This window comes from Jaculus jaculus, chromosome 7 (genome assembly GCF_020740685.1).
Source record: "Jaculus jaculus isolate mJacJac1 chromosome 7, mJacJac1.mat.Y.cur, whole genome shotgun sequence".
Classification (NCBI taxonomy): domain Eukaryota; kingdom Metazoa; phylum Chordata; class Mammalia; order Rodentia; family Dipodidae; genus Jaculus; species Jaculus jaculus.
This window is the reverse complement of record NC_059108.1, coordinates 65,719,381-65,744,519: the sequence shown is the minus strand read 5'-3', so window position 1 is coordinate 65,744,519 and position 25,139 is coordinate 65,719,381. Positions and strand designations below refer to the sequence as shown.

The 25,139-nt window shown below is 39.8% G+C and overlaps 1 protein-coding gene across 3 annotated transcripts in view; it reads right to left on the bottom strand.

Moving 5' to 3' along the window:
* Rragd (Ras related GTP binding D) overlaps window positions 1-25,139 on the bottom strand; it is an 82,996-nt gene that overhangs the window by 21,526 nt on the left and 36,331 nt on the right. For 2 of the 3 annotated variants that reach the window (XM_045155509.1, XM_004663661.2), the window contains exon 6: window positions 17,821-17,969. In XM_045155509.1, coding sequence (XP_045011444.1) covers window positions 17,821-17,969 — 149 coding nt within the window. Of the gene's footprint in view, window positions 1-17,425; window positions 17,550-17,820; window positions 17,970-25,139 lie in introns of those variants that run through there. The other variant, XM_045155510.1, reaches the window with a different exon arrangement.

The window sequence follows — 25,139 nt, the reverse complement described above, 5'->3', positions numbered from 1 at the left end:
ATATCCTCTCCCTCTGTCCATTAGTCTCTCTTTTAATTTGATGTCATCGTCTTTTTCTCCTATTAGAAGGGTCTTTTGTGGGTATTGCTAGGCACTGCGAGGTCTTGGATATCAAGGCCAAATTCTGTCCAGACAGTTGTTTGTAGGGTGTGGTACCCTTCGTTGGCTCTTACATTCTTTCCACCACCTCTTCCACAATGGACCCTGGGCCTTGGAGGGTATGAGATGTTTCAGTTTTGGACACTCCTCCATTCCTTCTTCTCAGCACTATGTTGCCTTTTGGGTAATCCCAGTGGTCATCACCATCTGAAGAGAGAAGCTTCTCTAACCAGAAGTGATATATGATTAATATGAGTATGAACATTAAGTGTAGTGATTTCAGGGCAATTTTGTGAGAGTAATATATGCATTTATCCAGACAAGAGCAGGCTATATACCCCTAAGACTCATGACCTCTCCTGCCATAGGCTTTTGATTAGGTTTTCAGTACCAGGCACGTATTCCCTCCCATAGAGTGGGCCTTCAGTCCAATTAGAGAGCAGTTGTTTCCCCCAGAGCAGACATGCCACTATTGCACTCGTTCAGACATTTGGCCTGTCTGGCCAAACTTGAGGTTTCCTGTGTCCACTGTGTTCACCGCTGATAACTTCTATCTCCCTTAAGACTGCATACAGTGCAGCTTTTTCCAGCTTTCAGTTTGCTGGGCTACAGGGAGAAAGTTTTCTGCCCAGCACCACCTTGATTTCTCAGTGACTGCCTCTCAGGCATGTGATGTCTTCAGCATCTCCTTCTCATGAGGAACCAAGGACCTTGGCAATAGCCTATAATGTTTTGGAGGCAACAGGGACCTCCCTGGCCAATGACTCACTGGGAGGTATCCCATCCCAGGCACTGAAAATTTTCTAGTAAAAATCTATGGCTCTGGATGTGCCACAATTTTAAAATGTAGAATTTCATATGTCTTATTCAGAATATCTTGAATTTTGCTTGATCCTCTCCCCACCTTTCTTTTATACAATCTCTTCCCCCTGACCTTACTTAGGCCTTTCCCCTCTCTGTAATCTGTTCTTCCACTTACATATATACAATATCATCTTAAAACCTTTCCTCTCTTCCCTCCCTTATAGCCTTTTTCTAACTTATGGGCCTCTGCTACTGATTATTGGTTCCAGATCACACACAAGTCTATACATTTGTAGCTAGGATCCACATATGACGTTGGGAGCTATGAACCAAACCTCAGCCATGTTGACAGAAACCACCATATAGCAAGTTAAGTTTCTATTTCCTCATCTAATGATCTATTATCAGAAATGAAGGAGCCGTTACGTCTGGGTGATAGCCTCTCCTGGTGCTTCCAGTAATTGATGAAGAAACAAAGAAATTACATTTAGCCAGTAACCCTGTGATCTCTGGCCTGATTATGACTCCTTCCCCCTACAACCCTATAAAAACCTATGTGTAAAAATAAACTTCGAGACCTTGACAAATACCTAGCTTGGTCTCCTCCTTGTGTCTGTCTGCCTCCCCTCATTCAGGTTAGCTTCTCCTCGAGTCCTTGTTTGACTCCCCGCTGGCCGGGGCAATATAAGACAGAACATGTGACGTTTGGCTTTCTGGGGCTGGGTTACCTCACTTAGTATAATCCTTTCCAGATCCATCCATTTCCCTGCAAATTTCATAATTTCATTTTTCTTTACCGCTGAATAAAACTCCATTGTGTAGATGTACCACATCTTTATTAACCATTCATCTGTGTATGGACATCTAGGCTGTTTCCATTTCCTAGCTATTGTGAATAGAGCAGCAATAAACAGGGTTGTACAAGTATCTCTAAGGTAGTGAGAAGAGTCATTAGGATATATGCCTAGGAGTGCTATAGCTGGATCATATGGAAAATCTAGTTTTAGCTGCCTCAAGAACCTCCACATAGATTTCCACAATGGCTGTACCAGATTACATTCCCAGCAACAGTGCAGAAGGGTTCCCCTTTTACCACAACATTGTCAACATTTATTGTCATTTGTTTTCTTAATGGCAGTCATTCTGGTGGGAGAGAGATGGAATCTCAAGGTAGTTTTAATTTGCATTTCCCTGATGTCTAAGGATGTAGAATACTTTTTTAGTTGTTTATATGCCATCTGAATTTCTTCTGGTGAGAACTCTCTATTTAGTTCCATAGCCCATTTTTTGATTGGGTTGTTTGATTTCTTATTGTTCTGTTTTTTGAGTTCTTTGTATATTCTGGCTATTAATCCTCTGTCAGATGTGTAACTCTCATTCTGTAGATTGTCCCTTTGCTCTATTCAGTGTCCTTTGCTGTACAAAAGCTTTGTAATTTCATGAGATCCCAGTAATTGATTAGTAGTTTTATTTTCTGAGCAATTGGAGTTATATTCGGAAAGTCAATAGCTATGCCAATATGTTGAAGGGTTTCCCCTACCTTTTCCTCTACCAATTTCAGAGTTTTAGGTCTGATATTAAGGTCCCTGATCCACGTGGAGTGGATTCTTGTGCATAGGAAAAGACAAGGATCTATTTTCATCTTTCTACATATAGGTATCCAGTTTTCCCAGCACCACTTGTTCAAGAGGCTGTCTTTCCTCCTGAATATTTTTGGCATTTTTGTCAAAAATCAGGTGGCTGTAGCTGCCTGGATTAACATCTGGGTCCTCTGTTCTGTTCCATAGATCTACATGTCTGTCTTTGTGCCAATACCATGCTGTTTTTGTTTCTATGGCTTTGTAATATATCTTAAAATTGGGTATGGTGATACCACCAGCCTTACTTTTGTTTCTCAAAATCATTTTGGCTATTCGAGGTTTTTTTGTGCTTCCAAATGAAATTTTATTTTTTTCTATTCCTGTGAAGAATGCCATTGAAATTGGGATTGCATTAAATGTGTAGATTGCTTTGACATTTTCACAATATTGATTCTTCCAATCCAAGAACGTTGGATATCTTTCCATTTCCTTGTGTCTTCTGCAATTTTTTGAGTGTATTAAATTCTCATTGTTGAGGTCCTTCACTTTCTTAATTAAGTTTATTCCAAGGTACTTTAGTTTTTTTTTGTTGTTTTTGAGGCAATTGTGAATGGGAAAGATTCCCTGATTTAATTTTCCACATGTTGATTAGAAAAGCTACTGATTTTTTTTGTATTTATTTTGTATCCTGCTACATTGCTAAAAGTGTTTATCAGTTCTAACAGTTTGATGGTAGAGTTTTTAGAGGCTTTTATGTATAAATCATATCATCTGCAAATAATGATAATTTGATCTCTTCCTTTCCAATTTGTATCCCTTTTATGAGTATCTCTTCCCTGATTGCTATAGCTAAGACTTCTAGTACTATAGTAAATAAAAGTGGGGAGAGTGGACACCCTTGTTTTGTTCCTGAATTTAGTGGAAAAGCTTTGAGTTTTTCACCATCTAGTATTATATTGGCTGTAGGTTTGTCATAAATAGCTTTTATTATGTTGATATATGTTCCTTCTAGTCCCAGTTTCTGTAATACTTTTACCATGAAAAGATGTTGGATTCTGTCAAATGTCTTTTTGGCATCTATTGAGATGATTATGTGATTTTTGTCCTTCAGACCATTTATATGATGTATTACATTTATTGATTTGTGTATGTTGAATCATCCCTGGGATAAAGTCAACTTGGTTGGGGTGAATAATCTTTTTGATATATTCTTGTATTCTGTTTGCTAATATTTTGGTCAGAATTTTTGCATCTATGTTAATGAAGGAGATTGGTCTGTAATTTTCTTTTTTTGTTGTTGTATCTTTGCCTGGTTTTGGTATAAGGGTGATGCTGGCTTCATATAAGGAGTTTGGTAGAATTCCTTTCTTTTCTATTTAATGGAAAAGTTTGAGAAACATTGGTATTAGTTTTTCCATGAAGGTCTGGTAAAATTTGCCAGTGAATCCATCTGGACCTGGGCTTTTTTTAGTTGGGGGACTTTTTATAACTGCTTGGATCTCTGTATTTGTTATAGGTCTATTTAAATGGTTTATCTCATCCTGATTTAATTTTGGTAGGTCATATGAATCAAGGAAATCTTCCATTTATTTCAGATATTCAAACTTAGAGGCATATATATTCTTAAAGTATGTCCTTATAATTGTCTGAATTTCTTTGGTATCTGTTGTAATGGTGCCTTCTTCATCACTAATTTTATTAATTTCTGTCTCTCTTCTGGTCAAATTTGCTAAGGGTTTATCAATCTTTTTTATCCTTTCAAAGAACCAACTTTTTGTTTCATTGATTCTTTGGATTGGCTTTTGGTTTCTATTTCATTAATTTCTGCCCTAATATTTGTTTCTTCCTGTCTACTGAGTTTTGGTTTGCTTTGTTCTTCTTTTACCAAAGCCTTAAGGTGGAGCATTAAATTGTTTATTTGTGGGCTCTCTAATTTCTTAATATAGGCACTTAGAGCTATAAATTTCCCTTTTAGGACTGCCTTCATTGTGTCCCAAAGGTCTCCATGTATTTCTGTATGCTCTATAGCTTTACTTGTTGCTGATTTGCAGTTTAATCCCATTGTGGACAGTTAGAGTACAAGGAACTATTTCAATTTTTCTTTACTTGTGGAGATTTGCTTTGTGTCCTAGTATATGGTCTATTTTAAAGAATGTTCCATGTGCTGCTGAGAAAAAAAATGTATATTCTGCAGCATTTGGATGGAATGTTATGTAGACATTTGTTAGGTCCATTTGTTCCATGCATCATTTAATTCAGATGTCTCTCTGCTTATTTTTTTGCCAGGATGACCTGTCAATTGATGAGAGTGGGGTACTGAAGTCTCCCACTACAATTGCATTTGATGTTATTTGTGACCTTAAGTCTAATAGTGTTTGTTTGATATAACTGGGAGCCCCCATGTTAGGTGCAAATATGTTTAGGTTTGTAATGTCCTCCTGCTGGAGTGTTCCTTTAATCAGTATAAAATGACCTTCTTTTCTTTCCTCACTAATGTTGGTTTGAAGTCTATCCTGTCAGATATTAGTATAGCAACTCCTGCTTGTTTCCTAGGCCCATTTGCTTAAAATACCATTTTCCATCCTTTCACCCTAAAGCGGTGTCTATCTTTTATTGAGAGATGAATTTTCTGGAGGCAAAAAATGGCAGGATCATGCCTTTCAATCCAGTCTGCAAGCCTGTGTCTTTTGGATGGTGCATTGAGACCATTGATATTGTTATTATTGAAAGGTATGCATTTATTCTCACCATTTTTCTTATTTTGTAGTGTTTCCTGTTTTCCCTTTACTTGTTTAACTGTTATTTGAGTGTGGTTTATCTTTTCCTATATCCTCCTGTATGTGTTTTGTTTTCTCTTTGGCATTAAGAATTCCTTCAATGGGCTGGAGAGTTGGCTTAGCAGTTAAGCGCTTGCCTATGAAGCCTAAGGACCCCGGTTCAAGGCTCGGTTCCCCAAGTCCCACGTTAGCCAGATGCACAAGGGGGCACACGCATCTGGAGTTCGTTTGCAGAGGCTGGAAGCCCTGGCGCGCCCATTCTCTCTCTCTCCCTCTATCTTTCTCTCTGTGTCTGTCGCTCTCAAATAAATAAATAAAAAATTAAAAAAATATATTTAAAAAAAAGAATTCCTTCAAGTATTTTCTGTAGAGCTGGTTTAGATGTTGTAAATTCCTTTAGCCTGTTTTTGCTGTGGAATGTCCTTATTTCTCCATCAATTTGGATAGATAGCTTTGTAGGATAAAGTAATCTTGGTTGACAGTTATCTTTCAGAACTTGGAATACATCATTTCAAGCCCTTCTGGGCTGTAAAGTTTGTGTTGAGTAATCTGCAGTTATTCTAATGGGCTTGCCTTTGTAGGTGACTTGCTTCTTCTCTCTAACTGATTTCAATATATTTTCTTTGATTTGTAGGTTTAGTAGTTTAATTATAACATGGAGAGGAGAGTTCTTTCCAGATTTTGTCTGTTTGGTGTTCTAAAAACTTCTTTTATCTGTATTGGCATTTCACTCCCAATTTGATGAAATTTTTCTTCTATAAAATGTTGAAAACACCTACTAAACCTCTGGTTTGAAATTCTTCTTCTGTTGTACCCTGAATTCTTACGTTTCATCTTTTCATAGTGTCCCGGATATCTTGAAATTCCCATTCATACCTTGCTATTAGCTTGTCTTTCTCTTGTTGCACTGTATTAGATCTACCATCTAGTCTTCTAGCTTAGATATTCTGTTCTCTCCTTCATCCATTCTGCTGGTGAGACTTTCCACAGAGTTTTTTATTTCATTGACTGTATTCTTAAGAGCCAGGATTTATCCTGATTTTTCTTCAGTATTTCTATTTCCTTACTTATGTCTTGTAATGACCTCTTTATTTCATTAAGCTGGTTTCCTGTGTTCTCTTTCAGAAGTTTGTTTTCTTCTTTAATTTCATTGTTTTCTTTGATTCCCTTCATTTCTTCTCTGATTTCTTTGAGCATGGATATCATCATTTTCTTGAAATTTTTGTCAGGCATTTCATCCAATACAGTCTCATTGGTGATCATTTCTGATGGATTTATAGTTTTTGGTGGGACTGTATTGTCTTGAGTCTTGTTTCTTGTATTATATTGCAGCAACTTTTGCATCCTCAATTGATTTGATGCTTGGGTTTTCTACTCATCTTCAGTGTTCCCAGATGTGGCAATCCACCTCTATATACCCTCAAGCTATGAGTTCAAGGTGCCAGGTGTAGCTCTTGTCCCCCAATCAGGCCACAGAAGTAGTCCTAAGTGTTGAGTTTGCTTACTAAGCAAGTATTCTAGTAGACTGCGTGAAATAATTTACTAAATTCTAATAATTTACTGAATTCTAAACTTCAACCAAGTAACATACACAGTCAATAAAAACCAGCACAAAGTATGCAATTGTGGGAATTAAAACAAACAGATAGCCATATAAAGCCAAAAATCCCTAAGGGTGTGTGTTGTTCTACACCCTTAATCTTGTCAGCTGAGAGGTAGAGATTTCTGTTCTGAATTGGGTTCCAGGTCAACCTGGATCTGGATAAGACCCTGCCCCCAATAATGATAGAAGCAAAAAGTAAAGGCCCTATATATATATATATGAGAGCACCAAAGGCAATAATATTCAACCCCCAAATACAGGTAATTTGAAAATGGTAAAGCCAACAAAGAATATAAACCCAATAAACTGCCCTGACAAGGAAAGAGAGATTAGCTCTTGCAGGACTGTGTACTTGGTTTTTTGTTTGTTTGTTTGTTTTTTGTCAATCAACCTCCTTACCTTTGGGAGTGGCTTCCAGTCTCACCAATTCTGAGTGCCTGCCTCAATCCCTCCATTTTGTGCTGTGCAGCTGCACCTCTGATCTGCTGTGCTGGCTGTTCTGCTATTGGGGGCTGCATCTGGGAAGTTTGTGGTCTGGATGGCAGGGAATGGGAGAGTTCAGACTCCTGGAGTTGCTTGCACTTTCAGTAGCTCTTCAGTTTATCTCAGCTATCTTTCCTTCAGATTTCTTAACTTTGCAAGAAGGCTGATGGGAAGTTGAAAAATTTGTTGCTTGGTGCTTGGTCTCTTCTGCTGCTGCTGCTGCTGCTGCTGCTGCAGCCTGGTGCACCTGGCGGGAGTGCCCTAGGTGGGCTTGTGGATCACAGCTGCAGCCACAATCGCCTGAGTGGGACTCTATTTTCCTCCTTTTTGGTGGGTCTTGGTCTATTCGGCTTCTCCACTGTGTCTAAGAATAACCTATATTCCTTCACTTTTCAGAAGAAGAGTATTTTGCTGGGGTTTTGCTTACATCCCTCCATAGGCTGGTTTAGCGTGGCTCCTAAGCTGCTGTCTTACTCAGAAGTTCCCAGACTTTTAAAAATTTTTTGGTTGTTCGAGGTAGGGTCTCAATCTAGCTCAGGCTGTCCTTGAATTCACTACGGAGTCTCAGGCTGGCCTCGAACTCACGGCAATCCTCCTACCTCTGCCTCCCAAGTGCTGGGATTAAAGGCGTGTGCCACCATGCCCAGCCCCAGACAGGCTTTTAAAAATTTATTTTAAAACACATTTCATTTATAGCTAGACATGGTAGTGCACGCCTTTATTTCCAGCACTTGGGAGGCAGAGGTAAGGGGATGAGTTCAAGGCCACCTTGAGACTACCTAGTGAATTCCAGGTCAGCCTGGACTAAAATGAGACCCTACCTCGAAAAAACAAAAACAAAACTACACACACACACACACACACACACACACACATATATTTGAGAGAGGGAGGGGCAAAAAGTGAGAGGATGGGCACGCTAGGTCCTCTAGTCACTGCAAACTCCTGACACATGTGCTAACTTGATGTGGGTCCTGGGAAATTGAACTTGGGTCCTCGGGTTTCACAGGCAAGCACCTTAACTGCTAAGCCACCTATCCAGCCCACAGACATACTTTTTGAGGTCCTGTTTCCTAGCTGTGGAAACCCATACACAGCACAAAGAGAGATGCCATACACACACACACACACACACATGTATGTATGTATGTATGTATGTATGTATGTATGTATGTATGTATGTATGTATGAATATGTATTTGAAAGACTGAGAGAGGCAGATATTTCATTAGAGAGAGAGAGAATAGGTGCACCTATGGCCTTTAGCTACTGCAAACAAACTGTAGATGCATGCAACACTTTGTGTATCTGGCTTTATGTGGGTACTGGAGAAGTGAACCTGGGTCCTCTGGCACTGCAGGCAAATGCCTTAACCGCCTTTCATACAGGAGTCAAGGTCCTGCTAGAGACGTCTAGATAGGAAAACAGACTTGTATTTAGGGTCACAGTAGTAAGAGTCTAAGTCAGCAGACCCTAAGTTATTTAGGGTTCCATGGGTAAGGATTTAAATTGGTAGACCCCAAGCTTCCAAATATGATTTTTAAAGTGTCTATGTATGCTTTCTTTGCTCTAAAATTCTACCTTGGCAGTCTTTGCTACCAGGGGACTACATGTGCCCTGGCTGGGGGCATAATTTTGAGGCTTCCCCAGGTACTTTTTTTCTAAGTAAAAGTACCACACAAGGCTACTGAGACTTCAAATTGGTGTCAACATACTGAGATTCTAACTCTCTTTCTCTTGCTTTTTCTACCTCATTGTAATGTAAATTATAATAATAAATTACCATGTGCTGTTTAAATTCATAGTAACCTGGTTTCTGAGAAAGTATTAGGTATCTCCCCAACCCCAGCACATGCGTACATGTGCACACACACATACAACTTGTCTCAGACTCCAAGCATATTTAAATGAGACCTTGTCTTCAGGAAGAATGGCAACTTGCTCTGTGGAAATGGTGAGGAGAATGAGAACAGCATGTAGTTTTGTTTCCTTTCTCTATTTTCCTTCTTGTTTAAAATTACTAAAGCTTTTTTTTAAAAAAATATTTTATTTTTATTTGTTTGAGAGAGGAAATAAGGCAGAGTGAGAGAGGGAAGGAAAGAGAGAGAAAGTGAGAATGAGAATGGGTGCACCAGGGCTTCCAGCCACTGCAAACAAACTCCAGATGCATGTGCCACCTTGTGCTTCTGGCCTACATGGGTACTGGAGAATTGAACCAAGGTCCTTTGGCTTTGCAGCAAGTGCTTTAATCGCTAAAGTATCTCTCCAGCTCCTACTAAAGCTTCATTAGATACCATTCTCAGACTTTTGTGAGACAGAAAAAGAAATATAAAAAGCAAGTGACAACCAGATTTAACTAAGACAGTGGAGCTAAGATTTTATAATTTGACCACATGCAAACAGGATATCTTAATTTGTTACATGATATGTTAATTCATATTTGTCATTGCTGGGTTTATAAGTCAGGTTTTATAATAGAAAGTCCTAAAGCAGGTTAGGGGATTATTTGGTGTGACAGGATTCTCCTGAGTGTGGTGGCTCCCAACTCTAATCTTAGCATTTGAGAGATGAAGGCAGCAGGATCAGGAGTTGGAGGCCAGCCTATGTCCAGGCAATGATAATAGAAACTCTTAATTGCTGAGGCTGTCTGGGATACCCATGAGAGTTGTATGTTATTGTTGTTTCAAGGTAGGTCTCACTCTTGCCCAGCTGACCTGGAACTCACTCTGTAGTCTTAGGCTGGTCTTGAAGGTATGCTGATCCTCCTACCTCTGACCTCCCAAGTCCTGGGATTAAAGGTGTGCACCACCAAACTGGACAACTCATTGTGTTTCAAAACTAACGTTTCAGTCTGAAGAGATGGATTAGCAGTTAAGGCACATGCCTGTAAAGTCTAAGGACAGATTCAATTTTCCTGGTCCCACGTGAGCCACATGCACATAGTGGCACATGTGTCTGGAGTTTGTCTGCAGTGGCTAGAAGCCCGGGAGTGCCCATTCTCACTCTATCTCTCTCTCCCTCTGACTGTAATAAATTAAAAAAAATAAAATCTTTAAAAAAAAACTGAGGTTTCAAGACTTTTTTCTGGGGCTGGGGAGATGGCTCAGAGCTTAAAGGTACTTGCTTACAATGCTTTCCAATAAGAATTCAATTCCCCAATACCCACATTAAGCCAGGTGCACAAAGTGGTGCATGTGTATAGAGTTCATGTGCAGCCCTAGAGTGTCTATCCATCTCCCTATTAAATAAAAAAATGTGTAAAAAATAAAATAAAGACTTTATTCTTCATTAGCTGCTTTTTAACAAAACCATTTCCAGGTGTTTTAAATTTGGTAAAAATTGCTTCCAGGCCAGTAAACATGTTTTACCTATACTTACAAATCCATGATTTTGTTCAAGTTTGGTGTAACTGTCCTTCTGAGAGCTTAATAACTGTATGTAGAAGCCAAAGCCAATTAGAGACAGTAGAGCTACAAAGGCAAATAATATTTTAGACTCTTCTCTCCCAGGTTACACAGGCCCAGGAGATGATAGGACACTCCTAACATGTTCTACAACTTTGGGAAGTCCTATTCTCTTGATCAGAAATTCTGGAGACCCAGATGTTTAACTCCAGACAACATACAGTCTACAGAAGGAAAGTGCAAACCAAGGGCAAGATCTCCAATGCTTCTGAGGGGACTCACATGATTATCTTGGCCCTGACTCATCCCAGAAGATGGTACAAATAAGGAACCACAGAGCTCATCCTAGGTACCTAAAATTCTCTCTTAAAGAGCCACAACTAACCTTCAAAAGTACATATTTAATTAAATTTTGGCAACCTACTTGGTCTTACTTACTCAGAAAGTAAAGTATAGCCAGGAAGTAGAGTACTTACTCAGAGTGATAGCTATGTGTGTATTTTTTTTTTCCTTTTGTTTTTTTGAGGTAGAGTTTCACTCTAGCCCAGGATGGCGGAATTCACTATGTAATCTCAGGGCAGCCTCAAACTCACAGTGATACACCTACCTTTGACTCCCAAGTGCTGGGGTTAAAGGTGTGTGCCACCATGCCTGGTTCAGCTGTGCATGTATTCTTGACAGTTCTGATAATGTCTCATCTGCTTTACAAAACCTATAAGAAGCGGTATAGACCATGCAAGATACCACCATGCCATTTGGTGAACAGTTTTAGAAATGGATTTCTGGATCTTCATGGTGAAATAATTATGCCTATCATTTCTAGTAGTAGTAACTCTACTGTTTTTTAGACCTTTTGCAGGCAACTGCTATTTTGACTGTATTCCCCTCATTTACAGTTAGCTCACACGCAGGTGGTTCTGAGACAATTCAATTCTATTTACCGGGGTCCCTTGATCACCCTCCAAGGCCTGAAAATTGACAAGAATGGAAAGCTTGAAGAGTACCAATTACTTAATGTCCACTTCTTCCAACACCTTGCTTTGACTCTTTCTCTTCAATATTTTCTTCCAGGACTATCTTTCCACATTCTACCAATGCACTTTCAGTATCCCTTTGATAGATTGAAGAAATTTTCCAACTTCCACCCCTGACTCAGCTCAAACAGACCAGATCAGTTATTGCCCCAATTCCCTAATGGCAGCTAGAATTGTTTCTTCAGTGCAGGGATTGAGGAAGTTTAGGGTTATTGGACCCTGGAAAGTAAAAGCAGAGAATGTCCTTGAGCCTGTCCTTGCTATCTTTACTTTCTAGAGGTCAGAGGAAGATCTGGCTTCTCTTTATCTCTAGTGGAGTTTCCTAGATCTGTTTTTCCATAAACAACCTGGGTCTCTCCCTAGGAAGGAGTTCCCCTTTCCTAGAATTACTATTCCTAGAAGGATTAATCCTGAACCAGGTATTGTGGTTGACTAGCTCAGCCCCCATTCAGAGCTTATAAATAACCCCAATTTGGGTCGTTTGGTAGACTTCCCCTCCTACCTTTTCATGGACAGGAGCTCTTCATACTCTCTTCTTTTCTTCTTTTAATCTAATAAAAATCTCTCTATTCTTTAAAATAAACAAACAAGCACTCCAAGTTAACTTTAATGCTCACTAAATTTTAGTATCTGTTGTGCATGCTCTTGGAGCTCCAGATGTATGTGTATGACTTGTTTTCATTAGCATTCAGAAACAACATGAATATCAATCTCCAAAATAATTGAAAAATGCCTTTAACCAAGGAAAGAGGTTTATAATAGTTAAATGCACATAAAAAAAAACTGGCTCTCTGGGCTGGATAGCTCAGCAGTTATGGAACTTCCTTGGAAAGCCTAAGGATCCACTATCAAATAGCCAGTACCCATATAAATCCACATGTACAAAGTAGCACATGTGTATGGAGTTCATTTGCAGTGGTAGAGGCCCTGGTGTGCCCATTCTGGCTCTCTACCAAAAGAAGACTAGCTATTTTTAGCTCTGGCTGTCATATATGGGTACTGTTAGCATGAGACAAAGTCTCTTAACTCTTGTGAGCTTGAGTAAAATCACTATATAATGAGAAAGTAAAACAAGGTATAGTTCTGTTCATCTTCCATGAATCTACCATATAATTTAGTCTTGTTTCTAGAAAGATGAAAATAAGGAGTAAAAGATGAACACCACTTAATTAAGACCCAAGTGTCAACTTCATTCTAGTGAAGCCGGGGGGGGGGGGGTGGGGGCATAGCTTTGTAAGAAGGCAAGGAAGTGCCAGTTGCAATGATGTATCACTTTTTAAAATTTTATTTATGTGCAAGCAGAGAGAAGGAGAATGAGAATGGGCGTACCAGGGCCTCTACCCACTGCAAACAAATTCCAGATGCATGGGTCCCCTTATGCATCTGGCTTATATAAGTCCTGAGGAATCAAATCCAAGTCCTTTGGCTTCGCAAGCAAGTACCTTAACCATTAAACTTTCTCTCTAGCTGACATATCACTTTTAAATTACCAACTCCCCCCCCCCCCTTCCGAGGTAGGGTCTCACTGTAGGCCAGGCTGACCTGTAATTCACTCTGCATTCTCAGGGTGGCCTTGAACTCATGGTGATCTTCCTACCTCTGCCTCCTGAGTGCTGGTATTAAAGGCATGCACCACCATGCCTGGCTTTTAAATTACCAACTTTAAAAAATACCAAATTCAGTATTGATAAGAATATAGCAGACTGAACACATTAATGTTTTCTTGGCAGCCATGAATTCATAAAAACTTTCAGAAAGATATCTTGGTAACATTTAATGAAAACCACCAAAACATGCATACCTTTTTAATCTAAGAACATCTACCTGAAATTTTTTCTGAGAAAATAACCAAAGATAAACATAAATATTTAGTTTAGACGTTACCATAGTATTGTTTATAACGTCAAATCTAGAAAAAATATTCTTGTAAGTAGATGGATTTAACATAAACATTAAAATGATGTATTAGAAAAAGATTTAATAAACTGGCAAGGTATCTGTGACAATTAAAGTGAAAATTACTAAGTATTATTTATAGAATTATCATAGTTCTTTAAATTAATTTATCTTACTAATGTGTGTATGTAGTGAAGGCCCACACATGCCATGGTGCACATGTAAAGGTAAGGGGGAAAAAAAACTTTTGTTTTTTAAAATTTCTATTTATTTGTACTTATTGTGTATGGGGGCACATGTATACCAGGTCCTCTTGCTGCTGCAAACAAATACCAGACATTTTCATTAGTCTTTGCATTCAGATTTCATGGATGGCTTGTAGAATTGAACCCAGACTGCCATGCCCAGCTGAATGAAATAGATTTCTTTGTGAAAAAAGGAAGAAAATCTAAATTATGTTTTCATGGCTAATCAATTAGGAAAATATCTTGATATCAATAAGAGAATGGGCTGGAGAAATGGCTCAGCAGTTTAGATACTTGCCTGCAAGGCCTAAGGACCCAGGTTCAATTTCCTAGCACCCATGTAAGTCAGATGCTCATGGTGGTACATATGTCTGGAGATCATTTGCACTGACTAGAGGCCCTGATGTGCCCATCTGTCTCTCTCCCACTCTCTCTCTCTCTCAGAAAAATAAAGATTAAAATATAGAAGACAAAAAGTATAAACAAGAAACTTTAAGAAATGAAGCACCACAACTGAGTATGATGATGTATGCCTTTAATCTTAATATGGAGGCTGAGTTAGTAGGACAGCTGTGAGTTCCAGACCAGTCTAGACTACAAAGTGACTTTTAGACCAACCTGGACTAGAGTGAGACTGTGCCTCAGAAAAAGTTGGGGAGGGCTGGAGAGATGGCTTAGCAGTTAAGCGCTTGCTTGCGAAACCTAAGGACCCTGGTTCAAGGCTCGATTCCCCAGGACCCACGTTAGCCAGATGCACGAGGGGCTGCATGCATCTGGAGTTCATTTGCAGTGGCTGGAGGCACTGGTGTGTCCATTCTCTCTTTGCCTCTTTCTCCCTCTGTCTGTCACTCTCAAATAAATAAATAAAAATGAACAACAAAAACAAGTGGGGGAAGCACCAAAAGGGAGCAGAAGGTAGGTTTGAGATGTTGGGTAAGCTAGTGGGCATTCTCATAGCACAGTTTCTCCTTCAGCATGTTTTGGATGTTTACCAGACATCATTTCAGTCTAATATGACACTTTTAAAATAAAATTCTCTTCATATAATGACTTAAACTCTATGGGGAAAATAGCAGAACCTGTAGGATTTTGTTTGGAATTAGCATTCTCTATTATAATTTTATTTATTTATTTATTTTTGGTTTTTCAAGATAGGGTCTTGCTCTAGCCCAGGCTGACCTGGAGTTCACTATGTAGTCTCAGGGTGGCCTTGAACTCACAGTGATCCTCCTACCTCTGCCTCCCAAGTGCTGGGATTAAAGGCGTGTGCCACCACACCTGGCTCTATAATTTTACTTTAAAGTTTTATTTTTTGTTTTCACTGGAAAAGAAAGACAATGCTCAGTTTTAAACATTAAAAATATAAAAACTGTGGACTGGGAATATAACTCAGTTGGTAAAGTGCTTGCTTAGCATGCATGAGGACCTGAGTTTGCTCCCCAATACCACATAAACTTGGCATGGTGGTATATGCCTACAATCTCAGCACTCAGATAGAAGCAACTCAACTGCATAACAAATTCTAGGACTTCTTGCACTACATGAAACGCTGTCTCAAAAACAAACAAAATAAAGAAAAGAAATAAATTAATTAAAGAAAAAAAAAACAAACAAAAAGTATACAAATTGTTTTGGTACCATAAAACTAAATGTTATTTTAAAAAGTGAAAATTGGCCAGGTATGGTGGCACACATCTTTAATCCCAGCACTTGGGAGGCAGAGGTTGGAGGATCTCCTGGAGTTCAAGACCACCCTGAGACTACATAGTGAATTCCAGATCAGCCTGGGCTAGAGCAAGACCCTAACTCAAACCCCCCCAACACACACATGTAACATAATGCCAATTTTATTGGTGATGAAGGGCTTCCACAGAAGGAGAAAAAAGAAATTCCCAGAAATTTAACATGAGGTAAACATTCAGATGTGAAGTTGTTTTATTTTGTTGTTTATATTTTCCTAAAGTTTAAAACACTTTTATAATGAACATATATTATATCTAAGGAAAAATCCACTATAGTTAATGTGATTATAGCCACCTTGTTGGGCTTTTGTTGTTTTGGTTCAGTTTGTTTTTGTAGTGCTGGTGATCAAACCCATGACCTCCTGTATGCTAGGCAAGCTGTGTAGCACTGAGTTACAGCCACTGGCCTGTTCTGAGTTTTTTCACATAACACCATAAGGTAAATCATATTCTAGTTACTAACAAAAACTCCTAGCCACAATGGTATCACTTTAAATAGAGAAAAATGAAGTTGGTTGCTTTTGTTTTAAATTAAAACTAAATTTGATCCTTAAAAAATATTTGCTGGGGAGATGGTTCAGTAACTTAAGGCACTTCACTGCAAAACCTACTGGCCCACATCAAGCTGGAGAGGCATTCATATGCAGCAGCAAGAGACCCTGGTGCATGCACACATGCACACAAACACATGCATACACACATGTAAGTAAGTAACTGAAATCTAAAAAATGACCATCCCATTTATCTGGTGCTAACTTCACTCTCTGTTGGAGAATTTGCTTCTTTTTCAGATGGATGCAGATCCTAAGAAGAGATCCAGCCCATCATACCTGAATAGGGCCCCAGCTGAAACTAAGAGTAATTGGGGAAATGAGCAAGAGTTCTGCTTCTTGATGAACCTGGTACCAGCACAAAGGTAAAGGAGCTAGACCCAGAGAATGCTCAGCTACCACTAAACCAGATATCCAGAGACACAGAGGTTCCCAAGACCTCATCACTAAGTAGACCTAAAATGAACCCAACATGGCTCAGGGAAATTTGCAGAAGAGGAGGTGGAAAGAATGTTAGAGCCACACGTTGGTTCATTATTCATAGTGATATTTTCTCTTATCCATAACTGATGGCTAACTCCACAATGCACGACTCATATTCCCCAATGAGAAGGGACCATGTGGAGGGGGGAGGACAAGGAGGAGGCTGACAATGGTACCAACATGACTGTATACACACTGTGTACATAACTAATTTTAAAAAAAGCTATCAAACAATACAAAAAGAGAAAGAAGCACTTAACACTGCAGACAACTCCTCATCTGAAACTCTGGGGTATAAGTTTTCATTAAAGTTGGCTTTAGGTCAGATTAAAAATATATATATATACATATATATTTGAAGCCGGGCATGATGGCACATGCCTTTAATCCCAGAACTCAGGTGGCAGAGGTAGGAGGATAATTGTGAGTACAAAACCACCCTGAGACTACACAGTGAATACCAGACCAGCCTAGGATAGGGTGAGACCCTCAAAAAACCCCAAATAATAATGAATTCCAAGTCAGCCTAAGCAAGGGTGAGATCCTACCCCCCCAAAAAAAACCCAAAAAATATTTGGAGGAGTTATTAAGTACAGTCACATCTTCACCTTTTGGGATCATATCACCTTTGTTATTTAAAGACTTACAAGTGTGTAAGTGCTATGCAGAAGTCAAATAACACCTACCTCTAACACTGTAATAGTCTTGTCCCCTCCTTTATGTGGGAAGAATACATAGTCACATAGTCACCAAAGACTTTCCAAAGATGTGTAACAGGGACATGTCTCTACCTTCAATGCAGGCTGAGAAGTCCTCTCCCTGGCCAAAGACAGCCTGTCAGTATGTCCCTGCAGTAATGTAGAAACAAAGGCTCCTGGAAGGTTGGCTAGTTTCCACTTCTACCTCATCCCAATTCTAACCTGGTCACTTTGGGGCAGAAAGGTACACTGACTCTGAAGCTCACCCACATAGGGCCTGTCTCAGGGATGGACATGATCACTCAAGAGAAAGGAGATCAAAGTCTAGAAGCTTCAAAGGCAAGCTATGTTCACCCCCATTCAACAAGCAACAAAGGCAGTATGAACTGAAACACTTCTTTAAATCACACCAAAAAATTACCTTTTCTTTCAAAGCTTTCCTCTCTGACAAAGCAAACGAGTGCCAGGAACTTTGTCACCTCTTTTAAATAAAGAACTGTTGTATTATTCAGTTTTATAATGGCTGTTGATTCCTTGTCATAGGGGGTTCCTGCTCCATCTTCTTTGAGACTAAATAGAGACAGAAACCAAACCATATTTGACCATTGAAAAAGAACTACAAATTACAACCTAACAGACTGCAATTCAACACAGAGAAAAATTATCATCTTAATGATGGCAGCTACACTTGCAGTGCCTTTTAGCAAAAGAGCTCAGCAGCATAGTCAGAAGAGGGTACAGAGTCTATGACAACAAATCTCCTACTGATATAGTGAATGGCTGTTGAGGTAAACATGCAGTTCTCCAGACACCTGAGGAACACACTTAAGGTGTGGAAGTGAACTCTTTTCCCTCCATAGCCAAGTTTCTTATTCACATGATTATAACAGTCAGGCTGGGAAAACCCAAGAAGAGCTAAAAACTTCCAAATTAGAGTCTGAGTAGACATGACAGACCAATGCTGGATTCAATCCTGAGCCAAGGATAAAGCTGCTAGGAAAAAAGAACTGAGGGCTGAGGAGATGGCTTAATGGTCAAGGCGCTTGCCTGCAAAGCCAAAGGACCCATGTAAGACAGATGCACAAGCTGACACATGCATCTGGTGTTCATTTATAGTGGTTGGAGGCTCTGGCATGCTCATTTTCTCTTTCTCACTCACTTTTTCTCTCTCTCTCTGTGCCTCTCTCTCAAATAAATAACAAAAAAAAAATTGAAAGGCTAGTAATACAGCTCAGTGGTAGAGAACTTGTCTAGCACATGTAAGCTCCTGTGTTCTACTCTTAAATTCACAAGAAGGAAAAGCAGGAATGCTTAGGAGATCCATGCTCACATAGTCATGATCAAAGAATTAATTGGTCTGTAACATATTCTCAAGTGGTCCAGCAAAAACACAAACAAAAGATATGTATCAGTGAAAGAAATTCAGCAAGTATTTGGTTAAAAATAGGCAAATTCAGCCAGGTGTGGTGGCGCATGTCTTTAATCCCAGCACTCAGGAGGCAGAGATAGGAGGATCGCCATGAGTGGGGAGGCCATCCTGAGACTACATAGTGAATTCTAGGTCAGCCTGGGCTAGAGTGAGACCCTACCTCCAAAAAAAAAACAAAAAAAAAGTTAATTCCAGTGAAAGGGAGTTCATAACTCTTATTCATTTTCTGTAGGCTTAACACTTTAGGGTGTGTTCTATAGAAACAGATCCTAGTTTATAAACTGAATGACTTCTTTAGGCCCTAATTTCCTCATCTACACAGTCGACATTTCAAAAAGCTTCCTAGTAAAGATTAAATGGAATGGCACATATACAGCACTGAATATAAATCTTGAGAACACATACACGAAATGTTAACTGCTGATATTATTATGGCTTTAATCATCAAAATTAGATCCACTGAAGACACTGGTATTCTCAGTTCTGAATCCTTTCCTCACAGACAAAGGGTACATTCCTGTACCTTTTCCCTTTATATGAAACTATATAAAGTACATAGAAAGGTGTATGAATAAGGAACCAGAATTCTGTATATATGTGCAGAGAGGACAGAGGTTGACTTCAAGTGTCTATTACTTTTCACCTTCCTTTTTAAATCTGTGTATGTGTTGAATGTGAACATGGTGCATGTATGATGATCAGAGAACAGCCCTAAGTATTGGTCCTCACCTTCCATCAGGTGTGAGATAGTATCTTGTTCATTGCTATGAACACTGCTCTGGCTGGCTTGTGAGCTTCTGGCAATTCTCCTGTGTGTGCGCCATCTTCAATCTAACTATAGCAGGGCTGGGATTATAGGCACTCATCACTGCATCTAGCTTTCCATGGCTTCTGGGGATCTCAACTATCATTATGCTTATTCTGCAAGTGCTTTTACCTATTGAGGCATCTCCCCAGATCCCATCTTTTTTTTTTGTTTGTTTGTTTATTTTTAGTTATTTGAGAGTGACAGAGAAAGAGACTGAGAGAGAGAATGGGCATGCCAGGGCTTCTAGCCACTGCAAACGAACTACAGACACGTGTGCCCCCTTGTGCATCTGGCTAACATGGATCCTGGGGAACTGAGCCTCAAACCAGGGTCCTTAGGCTTCACAGGCAAACATTCAACTGCTAAGCCATCTCTCTAGCACTTGAGACAGGGTCTCTCCCTGAACTTGGAGCTCACTGACTCAGCTGGACTACCTGGCCAGCAAGCACTAGAGATTCCGTCTACACTTCTACAGTGCTGTGAAAATAGGCAAGTGTGACTTTTATGTGGGTGCTGAGAATCTAAACTCAGGTCTTCATGCTTGTGCAGCAAGCACTTTACTCACTGAACCATCTCCCTAGCCCCAACACATCATTTATTAAATATTTACCAAGTGTCATGTGCTACTCTTTTCCTCTAAGCTAAATACTGAGGAAAGTGGGGCTGGGAGAAAATAAGATGATAGAGGTAGTACTGGGACCTTCAATCCAGATCTGACTAATACCGAGGTTGAAGTGTCACTTTTATCAATATAATAGGGGCTAAGGTGACAAGACAGATGTAATAAAGAGTGTGAATTGTACTTTCAAACAAATATAGGGATTTTAGCTTTTCAAGTACTTTAAACTGACATGTCTATGGACACATAGAAGTATCAGTTACTGAGGAGGACCATTTGAGCCCAGAAGATGAAGACCAGTTTGGGCAATAGTAAGAGCATCTCTCAAAGTTAGTCCTGGAATATTTTTATTATTGTTGTTGGCATGAGGAGGAAGGGGAATTAAACTCACTATAACTGCCAAAACATTAAAGAAAAAAGTCTCAATCACTCCTTCTTCCCCTCTCTCCCCAGCCCCTGGCAATGGGAATTAAATTCAAATTTTTCACAGGCTAGGCAAAAGGTCTACCACTGAGCCATAAACCCAGCTCTAAAAAATACTCTCTTGTCAGATCTCAGGCTTTAGGAGAATTAACTTTCTTTTAGCAAAAAATTAATTTGTTAACTGACTACTGCTCCCACAATGCATAAACTAAAACCCCACGGGGAATACCTGCAACCCTACTGAGGAGCATCCCCAATAGAATGGGGGCAGGGATGAGGGAAAAGAGGATATAAACACATGATATATCCATATGAAATATAAAAATATTAATTTTCATTGTTGCAGGGTTAGGGGAGACATGCCAAGGTCTCTTGCCATTGCAAACGAACACCAGATGCTAGCAACCAGAGCAGAAGGCTTTGCAAACATATGGCTTTAACCACTGAGCAATCTCTCTAGTCGCAGAGTTATTAACTTTCATTGCACTATTTTTAGCTAATATTTTTATCTTTTTTTTTTTTTTTGGTTTTCAAGGTATGGTTTCACTATAGCCCAGGCTGACCTGGAATTTACTATGGAGTCTCAGGGTAGTCTCAAATTCATGGCAATCCTACCTCTGCCTCCCAAGTGCTGGGATTAAAGGTATGTGCCACCACACCAGCTAATTCCTTTTTTAAAAAAAATTATTTATTTATTTGAAAGTGACAGAGAGAGAGAGAGAGAGACAATGGGCGCACCAGGGCCTCCAGCCACTGCAAAGGAACTCCAGATGTGTGCGCCCCCTTATGCATCTGGCTAACACGGGTCCTGGGGAATCGAGCCTCGAACCGGGGTCCTTAGGCTTCACAGGCAGGCGCTTAACCGCTAAGCCATCTCTCCAGCCTGGCTAATTCCTTTTTTAAGATAAGGTCTTGCTGTGTTGTCCATGCTGACCTTGAACTCAATCCTCTAGCCTAAGCTCACCTACCTCTCAGTAGCTGGGGTTACAGGTATGTACCACCACACTGGATTTAGCTACTATTTTTTAAAATTATTTTTATGTATTTGAGAGAGAGGCAGAGAGAGACAGAGAATGAGAATGAATGGTCATACCAGGGTCTCCAGCTGCTGCAAACAAACTTCACATGCATGTACCATCTTGTGCATCTGGCTTATGTGGGTCCTGGATAATCGAACCATGGTCCATTGGCTTTGCAGGTAATCACCTTAACCATTAAGCTATTTCTCTAGCCCCTTAGCTACTATTTAAGACTAAATTTATTTTGCTGTAAGTAATGCTCTGACAACAGTAAATTAAAATATTTGCTAGACAAGGTGGCATATGCCTATAATCTAAACACTTGGGAGGTAGAAGCAAGTGGATCAGGAATTCAAGGTCATTATCACATAGCAAGTTTGAGGTCAACCTAGGCTACAAGAGACCCTGTCTCTATTTAAAAAAAATATTGGGGCTGGAAAAATGGCTTAGTGGTTAAGGTACTTGCCTGCAAAACCTAAGGACCCATGTTCTTCTCTCCAGATCCCCCATTAGCCAGGCACACAAAGGTGAAGCAAGTGCAAGGTCACACATGCCCACTAGGTGGAATAAGCATCTGGAGTTTGATTGCAGTGGCTAAGGCCCTTGTGTGCCAATTCTCTCTCTCTTGATCTCTCTAAAACAAATTAAAAGATGGGCTGGAGAGATGGCTTAGCAGTTAAGCGCTTGCCTGTGAAGCCTAAGGACCCCGGTTCGAGGCTCGGTTCCCCAGGTCCCACGTTAGCCAGATGCACAAGGGGGCACATGCGTCTGGAGTTCATTTGCAGAGGCTGGAAGCCCTGGTGTGCCCATTCTCTCTCTCTCCCTCTATCTGTCTTTCTTTCTGTGTCTGTTGCTCTCAAATAAATAAATAAATAATTTTTTAAAAAATTAAAAGTTAAAATATTTGTTTACTTGTTTATTCAGAAAGAAGGGAGGAAGAGCGAGAGGAAGAGGCAGATAGAGATAGAAGGGATGCACCAGAGCCTCCAGCCACTGCAAACAAACACCAGATACATGCACCACCTTATGCATCTGGCTTACATGGGTACTGGTGAATTGAACCTGGGTCCTTAGGCTTCACAGGTCCTTAACCCCAAAGCCATCTCTCTAGCTCAAGAAACTCTGTCTCAAAAAAATAAAAAAATAGCTGGGTGTGGTAACACACACCTTTAATCCCAACACTTAGGAGGCAGAGGTAGGTGGATCCTTGTGAGTTTGAGAGCAGCCTGGGACTGCACCTGGGATAGTTAGACCCTACCTAAAAAAAAAAACCAAAAAAACAAAAAAGTAAAATAAAAATATTATGAGGGGATATTGGATTTTATCAAAGGTCTTTTCTGCATTAATTATCATATAACTTCTATCCTAGATTTTTATTTATGTGATATGTTACAGTTATTGATTTGTACATATTAAGCAATCCTTGCATCTGTGAAATAAAACCCACTTGATTGTGGTGTAGATCTTAAATAGAGTTTGCTAGTATTTTATTGAGAATTTTTGGTTCTTCAGGAAGATTGCTCTACAATTTTTTCTTCTTGTTGTATCTTTATCTGGTTTTGGTATTAGAGTAACACAGACTTCATAGAAGGAATTTGAACATATTCCTTCCCTTTCTATTTTATGGAGTAATTGTTAAGGCATAGGCTTTAGTTCTTTTAAAGGATATACAGAGAATACAACTGGACCATCAATGATGATGGCCCTACTCAGTTGTGGAATACCACAACCAACTTGCAAGGCAAGACATGCCCACTGGTACAATAGTGCTATGAGAGAAACTACCTGCTTTCTGATTGGATTTGAGGCCTGCTCCACAGGAAGGAATTTGTGCCTGGTACACAGGCCCTAATGGGAAACTTACTGTGGTTATGCTAAACAGATAGCATATCAAACTGGTTTCTAAACAAGTATGTTTGTTCCTATAAATCAGTACTGCTTGAAGACTTGATCACAGAAATTTAGGACAACGGGCAGAGATGCATAGCTGGCTGAACTGCCAAAAAGTTGTGACTATTATTTGCTCAGCAGCAAACAAGACATCTAAACCACCCACCACTCAAAGCTCAGGGAACCTCAGGGAAGAGAGGATGAAAGAATGTGAGAATACTAGGATGAGGATGAGGGTTGAAAAATGTTATCATCTGGATACAACATGTTCAGTACATTCATGAATTCACAGCAGCTGTGGTATTCAGCACAAGATTGAGCCTGTCAGTACTTCACCATCGATGAAGGATAAATCAGATCCCAGCTCTCCCAGACTACCAAATGAAAGCTAATGGTTATTGGGTGGAATCAAGTTCATCAGATGTTCATCAGCCACTGGTAAGTTGTCCATTTCACAGTAAATAATCTTCAATCCATAATCATGAATGCACCACTAATTAAACTTAATGGTTTTAAAACAAGGCATAAAATGAAGATGAGGATTTAAAGGGAAAAAGTGTTCTAATGGGAGGGAGAGGAGATAAGGGAGCAATTGAGGGAAATAAAAAAAGATGATATGTATAAAAATGTCAAAATGGAGGCTAGAGAGATGGCTTAGTGGTTAAGGCATTTTCCTGCAAAGCCAAAGGATCCAGGTTAGATTCCCCAGGACCCATATTAGCCAGATGCACAAGCATCTGGAGTTCGTTTATAGTGGCTGAAGGCCCTGGTGTACCCATTATTTCTCTTTCCCCCTCTATCTCTCTCTCAATTTTTTTTATATTTTATTTTTATTTATTTGAGAGAGAGAGAGAGAGAGAGAGAGAGAGAAAGGGGGGGCATGCCAGGGCCTCCAGCTGCTGCAAACAAACTCCAGATGCATGCACCACCTTATGCATCTGGCTTATGTGGGTCCTGGGGAGTTGAACCTGGGTCCTTTGGCCTTTCAGGCAAGTGCCTTAACCACTAAGCCATCCCTCCAGCCCAATAAAATAATTTTTAATGTCAAAATGGAATAAATAATAAAATGAAATGAAGCATTTAAAATTTTACCCATTGAGCTGGGCATGGTGGAACATGCCTTTAATCCCAGCATTCATGAATTTGAGGCCACTCTGAGACTACATAGTGAAAAAAGCCTGGGTGACTGTTAAAACTTTCATGCATAAATATACATGAATAGGTCCCAAATATTGCAAATTAATAAACAGCATTTGTGGTATAGCAGATTCCTCCAAATTGAAATATTCTCTCTTGAAGAGAAGGATGATCTGATTCAAGAAGTGAGAGAGACCTGAAACTTAAAGCCCCCCCCCCCAAGGTTATGTTACTTAGAAACTAAAACATTCCTTCCTTGGACTTTCTTGAAGTTCCAGATGCTCACAAAAGTCAGTAAGTCTAGGAAAGGGTTGCAAGACTCTGAACTAAAGCTAAGATTCTCCCATTGATCGACCTTGAAGTTGTGTAGTGTGTTCTAGGCTCTCTAGCCAGCTGAACTGCCTGCAAGTGGTGC